Raw genomic sequence first — 12,744 nt, forward strand, 5'->3', positions numbered from 1 at the left:
TGGGGAAAACTCTGGAGTAACTAAGGTCTGAGCGAGATAAAATGGTGATATATCAATCAGGTCGTCCCAAGAAACGAGAGAATTCAATAATGTTCTTGCCTGGAGAATCCCTGGACAGAGGAGCCTGGTAGGAGGCCGTCTATGGGGTCGCACATAGTCGGACACGACTGAAGCGACTTAGCAGCAGCAGCAGCAGCAGCAGCAGCAGCAACAGCAAGACAGCAACTAAACCGAATAAATATGGTCCTCCCGTACACTAGAGGGCGAAGCAGCCAGATTTGCAGCAGCAAGAAATGAGAAACGAGAACCTTGGGGGGACTACACTTCCCAGAAGTGCTCTGCGCAACTCCCGGCATGCTCAGCGGCCAGGGCCTGCACGTCCCAGGTTGCCGCGGGGTTGGACGTTACCCGTCGTCCACTAACCCAAACCGGTGATGGCCGCTGGCTCTCTGGCGGGAGTCGGCCGTTTAGCTGTACACCTCATTGCCAGGGTACGGGCGTCGGGAGGTTCTCAAACAAGATTCCGCTTCTTAGGGCGGTAACGGCGTGCACGGGTTGGGGTGGGGCGGTGAGAGAAGCGGAGCCGCTGTAAACCATGTTAGTGAGCTGGGGGTCAGTCTCTTGAGAGGGCCAACTTCGCGAGACCGCGCGCGGTGCAAGCCTGTGCCGGGAAGTCCCCTAGAAACGCCACAGGCCGAAAACTACATTTCCCGGCATCCTCTTGGCGCCAGAACTACGTTGCCCGAAAGGCTGAGCGCGATTCGCCCCGTCTTCTCACCCGGCTGCCTCCGGTTGGAAAACCTGTGAAATGTGGGGGCGCTGGGTTCGTCCGCTCCTGCGTTCTGAGGTTTCGAGCCCCTGTGGGTGTTTTTCGCCGGCCCTGCGGAGAGGTGAGAAAAGGCACCGTGTCGCCCGATGCCTGTGTTCGCTGTGGGGAGGTGGTGTCGGTGGTTGGTGCCAGCTTGGGCGAGAGGAAGGCGAGGGTGCCTCCGCCTCCCTCCAGCCCACTCCGGGGCCTGGAGACCCTGCTGCCGAGCCTCGCCCCGAGAGGTTGAGGCGGGAGGCGCGAGGGCCCAGAACGCGAGCGCCAGCGCCCGAAAGCCTGTCTTCCCGCCTGGCTCTTTCGCTCGAGCCCCGCCAGGTGTCTCTCTCAACCCTTCTCTGTCAAGGGAGGCTGGTCATCCCCGCCCCCTCGCAGGTGTGTAGTTTGTGCCCGGAGAGGGCCGTCACCTTTCGCGGTTTGTTCAACTTATACTGTGTTAACTCGGGTGCCTACCTCGAGCCCAGGTCATTTGGTAATCTACAGCGCACGTTTCACTTCAGTTCAATTCAGTCGCTCAGTCGTGTCCGACTCTTGGCGACCCCATGAATCGCAGCACGCCAGGCCTCCCTGTCCATCACCAACTCCCGGAGTTCACCCAGACTCACGTCCATCGAGTCAGTGATGCCATCCAGCCATCTCATCCTCTGTCGTCCCCTTCTCCTCATGCCCCCAATCCCTCCCAGCATCAGAGTCTTTTCCAATGAGTTAACTCTTCGCATGAGGTGGCCAAAGTACTGGAGTTTCAGCTTTAGCATCATTCCTTCCAGAGAAATCCCAGGGCTGATCTCCTTTAGGATGGACTGGTTGGATCTCCTTGCAGTCCAAGGGACTCTCAAGAGTCTTCTCCAACACCACAGTTCAAAAGCATCAATTCTTCGGCGCTCACCTTGCTTCACAGTCCAACTCTCTCATCCATACATGACCACAGGAAAAACCATAGCCTTGACTGGACGGACCTTTGTGGGCAAGGTAACGTCTCTGCTTTTGAATATGCTATCTAGGTTGGTCATAACTTTCCTTCCAAGGAGTAAGCGTTTTTTAATTTCATGGCTGCAGTCACCATCTGCAGTGATTTTGGAGCCCCCAAAAATAAAGTCTGACACTGTTTCCTCATCTATTTGCCATGAAGTGATGGAACCAGATGCCATGATCTTCATTTTCTGAATGTTGAGCTTTAAGCCAACTTTTTCACTCTCCACTTTCACTTTCATTAAGAGGCTTTTTAGTTCAGGTCCGCTTTATTTTCGCTGTAGTTTTCCATACTCGGGAGCAAACTCAGAGAGAAGGACAGGGAAGCCTGGCGTGCTGCAGCCCGTGGGGTCTCAACGAGTCGGACTCGACTGAGCGACTGAACAACAAACGCTTTATTTACGCTGTGGTTTTTCAGTACTTGGCAATCGCCTTTCAAGAAAAAGGAACGTGATCACGGGAAGCTACAGTGGTTGACGGGCAGGTGCACCTGTCACCAGTGTATGTTGGACAACTGAATTTATTGAGAGTCGTTTCCAGAATCTTTTCCCCACAATTTTTAAACCCTTTGGGGTTGTCTGCAGAGTAGGTACTTCGTGCTAACCTCAGCGCTCTCTATTCACCTTAAATCTTAAGTGCCGGGGGAACCGGGATGCCAGCACCACAACTTTGTGCTGTTTTGCTCGTTTCATTTTAGTCACACAGCAAGACTGCCGTTATTGACCGCCCCGCCGCCCCCCCCGCCCTCGCCGCCCCCCCCCCCCCCCCCCGCCGCCATCTCTAAGACTGCTGTTTAGTGCCCAGGGTCCTTGGCACGGTATTTGTTCTTACTTAGGACGAGCTGGTTGGATGCATCACTGACACAATGGCCATGAGTGAGCAAGCTGCGGAGATGGTGAAGGACAGGGAAATCTGGCATGCCAGAGTCCATTGGGTTGCAAAAAGTCGGACTCCACTGAGCGACTGAACAACAACAAAGGTATTTAGTTCGTGTGTGTGTTTAGTCGCTCAGTCGTGTCCAACTCTTTTGAGACCCCATGGAGTTTAGCATACATACACATTATGATGGACTGTACAAAACGGACGTTTTTTGAACCCTGGGAAATCATCCCAGTCTCAATTTTTTGTAAAGTTTCAGAGCTAATATAATTTGAGTCCCTCATCACTAAACAAATATTTATTGAATGTTTACTGTGTTCAAGTAGTTTAAACTTGCCTCAAGTCAGTAATCAAGGAATTTAAAAACCTTGACCTCTGACTCAGGGAAGGATCTTAGTTTTCATCTAGTTACATTACCGTTTTAAAGATAAAATAAGGCACAGGAAGATGTTATGTAAGTTTTGTGACCACTGGTGCTGGTTTCCTCAGTTCAGTTCAGTCACTCAGTCATGTCCAACTCTTGGCGACCCCATGAATTGCAGCACACCAGGCCTCCCTGTCCATCACCAACTCCCGGAGTTCACCCAGACTCACGTCCATCGAGTCGGTGATGCCATCCAGCCATCTCATCCTCTGTCATCCCCTTCTCCTCCTGCCCCCAATCCCTCCCAGCATCAGAGTCTTTTCCAATGAGTCAACTCTTCGCATGAGGTGGCCAAAGTACTGGAGTTTCAGCTTTAGCATCATTCCTTCCAAAGAAATCCCAGGGCTGATCTCCTTCAGAATGGACTGGTTGGATCTCCTTGCAGTCCAAGGGACTCTCAAGAGTCTTCTCCAACACCACAGTTCAAAAGCATCCATTCTTCGGCGCTCAGCCTTCTTCACAGTCCAACTCTCACATCCATACATGACCAGTGGAAAAACCATAGCCTTGACTAGATGAACCTTTGTTGCCAAAGTAATGTCTCTGCTTTTCAATATGCTATCTAGGTTGGTCATAACTTTCCTTCCAAGGAGTAAGCATCTTAATTTCATGGCTGCAGTCACCATCTGCAGTGATTTTGGAGCCCCAAAAAATAAAGTCTGACACTGTTTTCACTGTTTCCCCATCTATTTCCCATGAAGTGATGGGACCGGATGCCATGATCTTCATTTTCTGAATGTTGAGCTTTAAGCCAACTTTTTCACTCCCCACTTTCACTTTCATCAAGAGGCTTTTTAGTTCCTCTTCACTTTCTGCCATAAGGGTGGTGTCATCTGCATATCTGAAGTGATTGATATTTCTCCCGGCAATCTTGATTCCAGCTTGTGCTTCTTCCAGCCCAGCATTTCTCATGATGTACTCTGCATAGAAGTTAAATAAGCAGGGTGACAGTATACAGCCTTGACGAACTCCTTTTCCTATTTGGAACCAGTCTGTTGTTCCATGTCCAGTTCTAACTGTTGCTTCCTGACCTGCATACAGATTTCTCAAGAGGCAGATCAGGGGGTCTGGTATTCCCATCTCTTTCAGAATTTTCCACAGTTGATTGTGATCCACACAGTCAAAGGCTTTGGCATAGTCAATAAAGCAGAAATAGATGTTTTTCTGGAACTCTCTTGCTTTTTCCATGATCCAGCGGTTTCCTAGTTCATTACTATTTCTCTTACTTAGCAGAACATCAAAAACACTGAGCTTCTAAAAACAGATTTTTTGGCTGTCCCTGAGAAGTCAGCCGCTGGATGTGGAGTCCATAGATCTTGTGTTAGTTTATTATTTAATATATTAATCCTGATCATCTTGATGGAACTAGCAAAGCATATGTCAACAGACCAGCATGTAAAAATATATATTAATAATCAGCTATGTCACTGAAGTGTTGCAACTCTACAGTTAGTAATATTTTTTAATTTTTAAATTTAATTCAAGTATAGTTGATTTACAAGGTTGTGTTAGTTTCAGCAATGGTGTTATATATATACACATCTATACTATATATTCTTTTTCAGATTCTTTTCCATTATACTTTATTTCTGTTTTGAAAATTTTTATTGAAACATATTTGATTTGATTGTATACATAGCAATTTGTATCTGCTAATGCCAAACCCTTAATTTATCCCTTGTCACACTCATTCCCCCTCATTCCCCTTAAGTTTCTTTTCTGTCTGTGAGCCTGCTTCTGTTTTGTAAGTAAGTTTGTTTGTATCATTTATTAGATGCTACCTGTAGGTGATACCATATGATAGTTGTCTTTCTCTGGTTTACTTCATTTAGTATGATAGTCTCTAGATCCATTCATGTTGCTGCAGATGGCATTATTTCATACTTTTTTATAGCTGAGTAATATTCCATTTTGTATATAATCTTTTTTTGTTTACAAATTCCTTTTACATTTTTATTAGCATATAGTTGATTTACAGTGTTGTGTTGGCTTCTGCTGTACAGCACAGTGAATTATTCACACATATGTGTGTGTGCTGTCTCTTCAGTTGTGTCTGACCCTTTGTGATCCTATGAACTGTAGCCCCACCGGGCTCCTGTGTCCATTGGATTCTCTAGGCAAGAATACTGGAGTGAGTTGTCATGCACTCTTCCAGGGGATCTTCCTAACCCAGGGGTCAAACCTGAGTCTCTTAAGTTTCCTGCATTGGCAGGTGGGTTCTTTACCATTAGCACCACCTGGGGAGCCCCTATAGCTATACATATATCCACTCTTTTCTAGATTCTATAGGTCAGTATGGAGTATTGAGTTCCCTGTGCTTTCCAGGAGGTTCTTATTAGTATCTATTTTATATATAGTAGTGTATATATATGTCAATCCTAATCTCCTGATTTCTCCACCTTTTTCTGTTTTATAAAGTTCATTTGCTCCATTTTCTTAAATTCCACATATAAGCGATATCATACAGTATTTGTCTTTGTGTCACTTAGTATGACATTTTCTAGGCACGTGCATGTTGTTGCAAATGGCATTATTTCCCTTTTTTATGACTGAGTAGTATTCTGAAGCCATTTTGAGTATTTTCTTGTGTAGGGAGTGTTCTAATTTCATTGATTTGCCAGGTTTCCCAACACCACTTGCTGAAGAGACTCTCTTTTTCCCGTTGCGTGTTCTTGCATCAGTTGTCAAAGAGAATTCATCAGAGGGCTGTGGGTTTACTTCTGGGCTCTGTGTCCTGCTCCAGTGATCCGTGTGTCTGTTGCTGTGCCAGTGCCACACTGCTGAAATTTCTGTAGCGTCATAGTATTGTTTGTTTTTTGTTGTGTTTCTTCAGGATTAATTTGGCAATTCTGAGGGGTTTGTGTGCGTGTGTGTGTGTGGTTCTATATAAATTTTAAAATTTATATAGAAGTTGTTCTAGTTCTGTGAAAAATGTCATGGGTAATTTGGTAGGGATCGTATTAAATCTGTATATTGCTTTGGATAGTATGGTCATTTTAACAAGTCTTTTAATCCAAGAGCATGGGATTTCTTTCCATTTGTTTGAATCACCTTCAGTTTTATTAGTGTTTTATAATTCTCAGCATATAACTCTTTCACCTCCTTGGTCAAGTTGATCCCTATGTTTTGTTTTGTTTTTATTTTTTTGATGCGGCTTTTAAAAGGACTGTTTTCTGACTTTCCTTTTCTGATATTTCATTGTTAATGTACAGAAATGCACATTGATTGGTGTGTGTTGAACCATCATTGTGTTCCTGCTGCTAAGTCACTTCAGTCGTGTCCGACTCTCTGCGACCCCAGAGACGGCAGCCCACCTGGCTCCGCCGTCCCCGGGACTCTCCAGGCAAGAACACTGGAGTGGGTTGCCATTTCCTTCTCCAATGCATGAAAGCGAAAAGTGAAAGTGAAGTCGCTCAGTCGTGTCCGACTCCTAGCGACCCCATGGACTGCAGCCCACCAGGCTCCTCTGTCCATGGGATTTTCCAGGCAGGAGTACTGGAGTGGGGTGCCATTGCCTTCTCCGTGCGTTCCTGAGTGAAACCAATTTGATCATGATATATGATCCTTTTATGTGTTGTTGGATCCAGTTTGCTAATATTTTGTTGAGAATTTATGCATCTATATTCATCAGAAATATTGGCCTGTAATTTTCCTTTTTGCTAATGTCTTTGGTTTTGGTATCAGGGTGATAGTGACTTCATAGGATGACCTTTGGAGTGTTCCTTCTTCTTCAGTCTTTTGGAAGAGTTTGAGAAGGATCAGTATAAGTTCTTCTTTGTATATTTGGTAGAATTCTCCAGTGTAACCATCCCATCCTGAACTTTTGTTTGCAGGGAGTGTTTTTAATTATACATTCTAATTCACATATAAGCAGTTGTTTTGTTCATATTATCTCTTGATTCAGTTTTGGGGGCTCCGTGTTTCTAGAAACTTGTTCACTTCTAGGTTGTCCAGTTTATTGGCATATAATTATTCAAAGTATTCTCTTACAGGTTTTTGTATTTCTGCAGTTTCAGTTGTTATTTCTCCTCTTTCATTTTTTTTTTCTGTTTATCTGGATCCTCTCCCTTTTCTTCTTGGTGAGTCTGGCCAGATTTGTTGATATTGTTTATCCTTTCAGAAAACCAACTTTGGGGTTTTTCTTTTGTTTGTTTTAGATTATTCTTTATTCTTTATTTATTTTTTATTTTTTATTCTTTATTATTATTTATTTTTTTATTCTTTATTATTATTTTATTCTTTATTATTGTTTATTATTCTTTATCATTATTCCCACATAACTTGTGGGAATTCTAACCAGTGGACCACCAGAGAATTCCTCATTTTCTTTGATCTTTATTTTTTACTTCCACCTACTGACTTTAGGTTTGCTCTTCTTTTTCTAATTCTTTTAGGTGGTGGCTTAGGTTGTTTGAAATTTCTCGTTTTCTTGTCTTTCTTCTTTTTTTTTTTTTTTTTGAGGAAGGCGTTTCTCTGTGAACTTCTCTCTTAGAGCTGCTTTTGCTGTATCCATAGATTTTGCTTGGTTGTGTTTTCATTATCATCTGTCTCAAGGTATTTTTATATTTCCCTTTTGATTTCATTGTTGACCTATTTTTTTAGTAGCATATTATTTATTCTCCATGTAATCTTTTCCTTCTCTTCCCCCCCTACCCCGGGGTTGATTGCTAATTTCTTACCATAATTGGTCAAAAAAGATGCTTGAAATAATTTCTATCCTCTTAAATTTATTGAGGTTTGTTTTGTATCCTAATACGTGGTCTGTCCTAGAGAATATTCCATGTGTGCTTGAAAATCATGTGTGTGGGGGGATGTAATATCCCAAAGATATCAGTTGCTTCTAACTGTTCTGTTGTGTTCTTGAGGACCTCTGTTGCGTTACTGATTTTCTGTCTGGAAGGTCTGCCCACTGATGCCAGTGCGTGTTCAAGTCTTCTACTGTTCCTATACTCCTGCCAGCTTCTCGATTGTGACAGTATTTGTTTCATGTATTAGGTGCTCCTATATTGGGTGTACATATGCTAGCTAGTGTAATATCATTTTATTATAATGACCCTTTTATCATCATATATAGTGTCCTTTATCCTTCGTTACAGCCTTTGTTTTAAAGTCATTTCTGTCTGATAGGAGTTTTGCTGCTCCCGCCTTCTTGTCATTTCCATTTGCATGAAGTGTCTTTTTCCATCCCCACCCTTTGAATCCGTGTGTGTCTTTGCCCTAAAGTAGGTTTCTTGTAGACAACATAATGTTGGTTCTTGTTTTATTATCCAGTCTGCCACTCTTAAGTCTTTTGATTGAAGCATTTAGTCCATTGACATTTAAGGTAATTATTGATAGATATGTATGTATTGCCATTTTAAACCTTGTTTTCCAGTTGACTTTGTATTTGTTTCTTTCTTGCTTTTTGTGTTTCCTTTTGTGGCTTGATGGTTTTCTTTTGTATTATGCTTGACTACCTTTCTTCTTGGTGTTTGTGAATCTATTGTATGGTTTTGATTTGTGGTTACCTGGTTTCCAAGTTTGTTAATCCATTACGGTATCTTCTTGCTTTAGATTGGTAGTCATATAAGCTCAAACATGGTCTAAAAGATCAACATTTTCATATTCCCTTTGCCCGCATTTTGTGATTTTGATGTCCTATTTTTATGTCTTCATGGTTATCCTTTTCTGTTCATTGTAGTTATAGTTACTTTTGAAAGGTTGTTGCTGAGCCGTGAAAGACACCGGGATTCTTGGCCTATAGAGGAGAAGAATTAACCCTGGGGCCAGGGACGAGGCTTGATAGCTCAGAGCTTTTGTGTGATAAAGTTTTATTAAAGTATAAAAGAGATAGACAAAGCTTCTGACATAGACATCAGAAGGGAGCAGAAAGAGTGCCCCCCTGCTAGTCTTTAGCCAGATGTTTTACAGCTACCAGCAGACTGCTAATTAGAGAACGGAAATGTCTCAAAACTCAGAGACTGGCACCAGGCCCCTCACCCACAGCATACATTTTGAGATAACATTGGCACAAGGTGAGTTGTCCCAGGCCATAAAATGATTGACATGAATCTTGAAGAAAGGCAGGTTTCCAAGCAAATACAGTCCCACTAACATAGCTTAAGAGAACACTTGCATGAGTAAAACATACTAGTTTGTCAACTCGGTTCTGAGTCTGAGTTGAATAGCTTAAAACAAACATTTTGGAAGAAAAATGCATTGGTTAGCTCAAGGTTTGAGAAAAGTTTAGGTGTAACTAAGTGTTGTTATGGCAATACAGAATTTTAAAAGAAACCTCTTTTTAAATTTGTGTAAAGAAAGGGGGAAAAATCTAACACTTGTTTGTTTCCTCCTGCCGCTTGATAGAGAGAGAAAAAATGTCTGACACTTGCAGCCTGTTCTTTCTTAAATTTTTCTTCTTAATCTGTGTACTGGTTTATTTAAATGATTTACTTTCCTAGTGTTGAGCTTCTCTTTTCTCTAGATTCCTGCTTCTCTATTTAGGAACTTTTTTTTTTTAGGATAGGTCTAGTGTTGCTGTATTCCTTTAGTTTTTGCTTGTCTGAGGAATTCTCTCTCTCTCCTTCTATTCTGAATGGTAATACTGCTAGGTAGAGTATCCTAGGTTGCGCGGTTTTCCCTCACTTTGAATGTATCTTGCCACCAGAGAAATAAGCCAGTAGCCTTAAGGGGGTTCCCTTATACCTAATTCTTTTTCTTTTGCTGCCCTTAAAGACCTCTTTTTACCTTTTGCCATTTTAATTATAAAGTATCTTGGTGCAGGTCTCTTTATCTTGGCTAGGATCCTCTGTGCTTCCTGTATTTGGATATCTGTTTCCTTCTTTAGGTTTAGGAGGTTTTGGGCCATAATTTTTTCAATTTTTCAAATACATTTTCAGTCCCCTTTTCTCTTTCTCCTCCTTCTGGGATCCTTATAATGCACAGATTGCCATACTTTATATTATCCATAGGTCTTTAGTTGCTTTCATCTTTCTTCATTTGTCTTTTTGTCTGCTGTTTTGATTGGGTGAGTCCCAGTATTCCATCTTCCAGATCACTTCTTTGTTCTGCATTATTTAGTTTATTCCTTTAGTTTGGTTTTCATCTCAGCAAATGAGTTTTCTAATTGGCTCCTGAGCTTGCAAAGACACCAGTATCATAAGTCTGCCAGTCACGCATCTGTGGAGACATGCTCAGATTTCAGCCCTGCCTCTGGGTGTGGGCAGCTTGCTGGCACTTGTGTGTTCCCCACGCTAGTCGAGTCAGAGCCACACCTGCTGTGGGCTTGCTGAAACCGAGGCTGCCCCTCCCCTCGCACTTGGATTTACCGCGGGGCTTCTGTGGCAGACCAGGCTTCATCCTGTGCACACTTGCAGTTGCAGCCAGACCACACTCCAGCCCCGTTGGACTGACAGGGCAGACCTCTCCACAATCTGTCCGCCCCCAGGCGCACCGGCAGATGTGTGTCTCAGGCTGGGGCGAGTGAGGTGGCCAGGACCAGCTCCGCCTGCCTAACGCAGGCCTCTGCTGCTCTCTTCTCTGAGCCTCTGCAACCCTCTCTGTCCCAGCTGATCGCCTAGCCAGTGATGGGGGTTCCCAGAGTGAGGGAACTTTTTTCTTGCACCGGTTCCATCCCAATTCTTTTCTTTCTCTCTCTCTTCCCCTTTAATCCCACCACAGTACATGATGACCTTTCTTGAAACTTTGACTGTATGAGATATGCTGGTGTTCAGTGAGTGTTTTGTGAGAATTGTGTGTTCTGTGAGCTCTACCCTCTTCTATTTTGCCATCTTGATGTCTCCCCTAAGATAAAATATTCTTCAGTTGGGCCATCTAAGAAATGATTCTGTTTCTTTGCATGTGATTTACACGTAACTCACATGTCCACACAAAATGTTACAAGCCAGCTGCCTCTGCAGGCTTACTACTTAGGAAAGAAAGCAGACCACTGTGAGTGAGGCAGGAAGAGCAGCAGCTATGTATGGACTCCACAGTGTGCTTCAGTTTTACGTTTTTTATTCTACTTTCTTTGAAGAGCTAGAAAACGCACACAATACAAATGTTGAAGAGCATATTCATTTTGTTACTGTTTTCATAGAACTTTGACCAATAGTGGCTGCTTTGACTTAGAAATTTGACTGCATTAGTCCTGCCTGTTAAGATTTTAAAGCATTATAGGCTTGGACTGTACCTCAAAACTACTACACAAGTAGCTCCAAAACTTATATTTAGGTATATTTATTTTTCAAAATCTTCATGGCTGAATCTGATACACAAATAAGGTTGAGAACCACTGGCCTATAGGATAAACTTTAAATACCGTTGCACTGCAAGCCATGATCCTCATAGTCTGGTCAGTCTGGTTTTCTCCTCCATTCGCCCTATTCCCTGTATCTACTCTCCTACCTTTGTAGCAGCATTATAGAACCTACCATTCTCCAGATTTTTTTTTCAATCTTCCTGGATGTTTCATATATGTATATACACACACACATACACATATATATATGTGTGTGTGTATACAGAAATACACATACGTTTATATGTATATAAGGAGAAAAGTCAAACCAATTCTAAGTAATTTCAGTGCATTCCTGAATGAAGTTCAAGAATATTTATAATACAGATATATCCACCACCAAACAAGGTAACAATCTTTTTAGCATCCAATCAGAAATCATCAAGCATGAAAAAATCATAACCCCATAATGAAGACGAAAAATCAACCATTTGAAACCAAGCTAGAATTGACAGATGCAAGAATTAGCAGATATGAACATGTTTAAAAATTTAGAAGATAAGGAAAAGGTAAGATGATCAAGTGCAGAAGTGGTAAATCATGGACAGGCCACGCATGGACTAGAATACTGGATTCTGACTTAAAGCTTGCCACCAGATGCAGCTGAATTGCCAGTTGACATTCCCTGATACGGTTTTCATATGAGTCTGCAAGCAGTTGACTTACGGTCTCTGTGCAGTCAAGCCGCTGTTAATGGTAACTGGTATTTGCAGCCGCTCCCCAGCACTGGCATCACTGCCTCACTTGTCCACCAGATCATTGGGTGTTAGTTTCTCACAAGGAGCCTAGACCCCTCACACGTGCAGTTCACAGTAGGGTCTGCACTCCCACGAGGATAGAGCCTACTGCCACCCGATACGACAGGGGACAGAGCTCGGGTGGTAATGCGGGCAGGGGAGAGGCTGCAAACACAGATGCCGCCTCGCTTGCCCACCTGCTTCTCCCTCCTGCCGTACGGCCTGGCACCCGGTCCATGGCCTAGGGGTTGGGGCCCCTGTTCCAGATGGCACTCAAAGCCAGGGAGATTGCTGACCTCTGTGCTAATGTGTGTCTCTCTGTGTGTGCACACGTGCAGAATTGCTCCACCTTTACATCTGCTTCCTTTTATATCTGGTTACCAGAACTCATCTGAGTACTTGAATGAATTAGTCTAAAGGACTGGACATTACTCTTTCATTATTTGAATTTAGAGTTTATGTTTAGATTAAAAAAGAAAAAATCTGTTTCCTGCCTTCCAGTCTATGAAGTCAGTGAAGACATCTGTTATGTCTGGTTTTGCTCATCATCCCTGTGCCCAACACATGCCTAGCATGCAGATGTTTTTTGACTGGCAAGATACATGGGAAGGAATCACATTCGCCATATACTATA

The 12,744-nt window shown here is 43.0% G+C and overlaps 1 protein-coding gene across 5 annotated transcripts in view; it reads left to right on the forward strand.

Annotated features, from left to right (window-relative positions):
• The first annotated feature begins 389 nt into the window (after positions 1-389).
• CCDC90B (coiled-coil domain containing 90B) overlaps positions 390-12,744 on the forward strand; it is a 38,363-nt gene continuing 26,008 nt past the window's right edge. For 3 of the 5 annotated variants that reach the window (XM_061406126.1, XM_061406128.1, XM_061406129.1), the window contains exon 1: positions 397-890. In XM_061406126.1, coding sequence (XP_061262110.1) covers positions 809-890 — 82 coding nt within the window. In that variant the 5' untranslated portion in view covers positions 397-808. Of the gene's footprint in view, positions 891-2,627; positions 2,772-12,744 lie in introns of all 5 variants that reach the window. The other 2 variants (XM_061406130.1, XM_061406125.1) reach the window with 2 other exon arrangements.

The sequence above is a fragment of the Bos javanicus genome, chromosome 29 (assembly GCF_032452875.1).
Source record: "Bos javanicus breed banteng chromosome 29, ARS-OSU_banteng_1.0, whole genome shotgun sequence".
Lineage (NCBI taxonomy): Eukaryota > Metazoa > Chordata > Mammalia > Artiodactyla > Bovidae > Bos > Bos javanicus.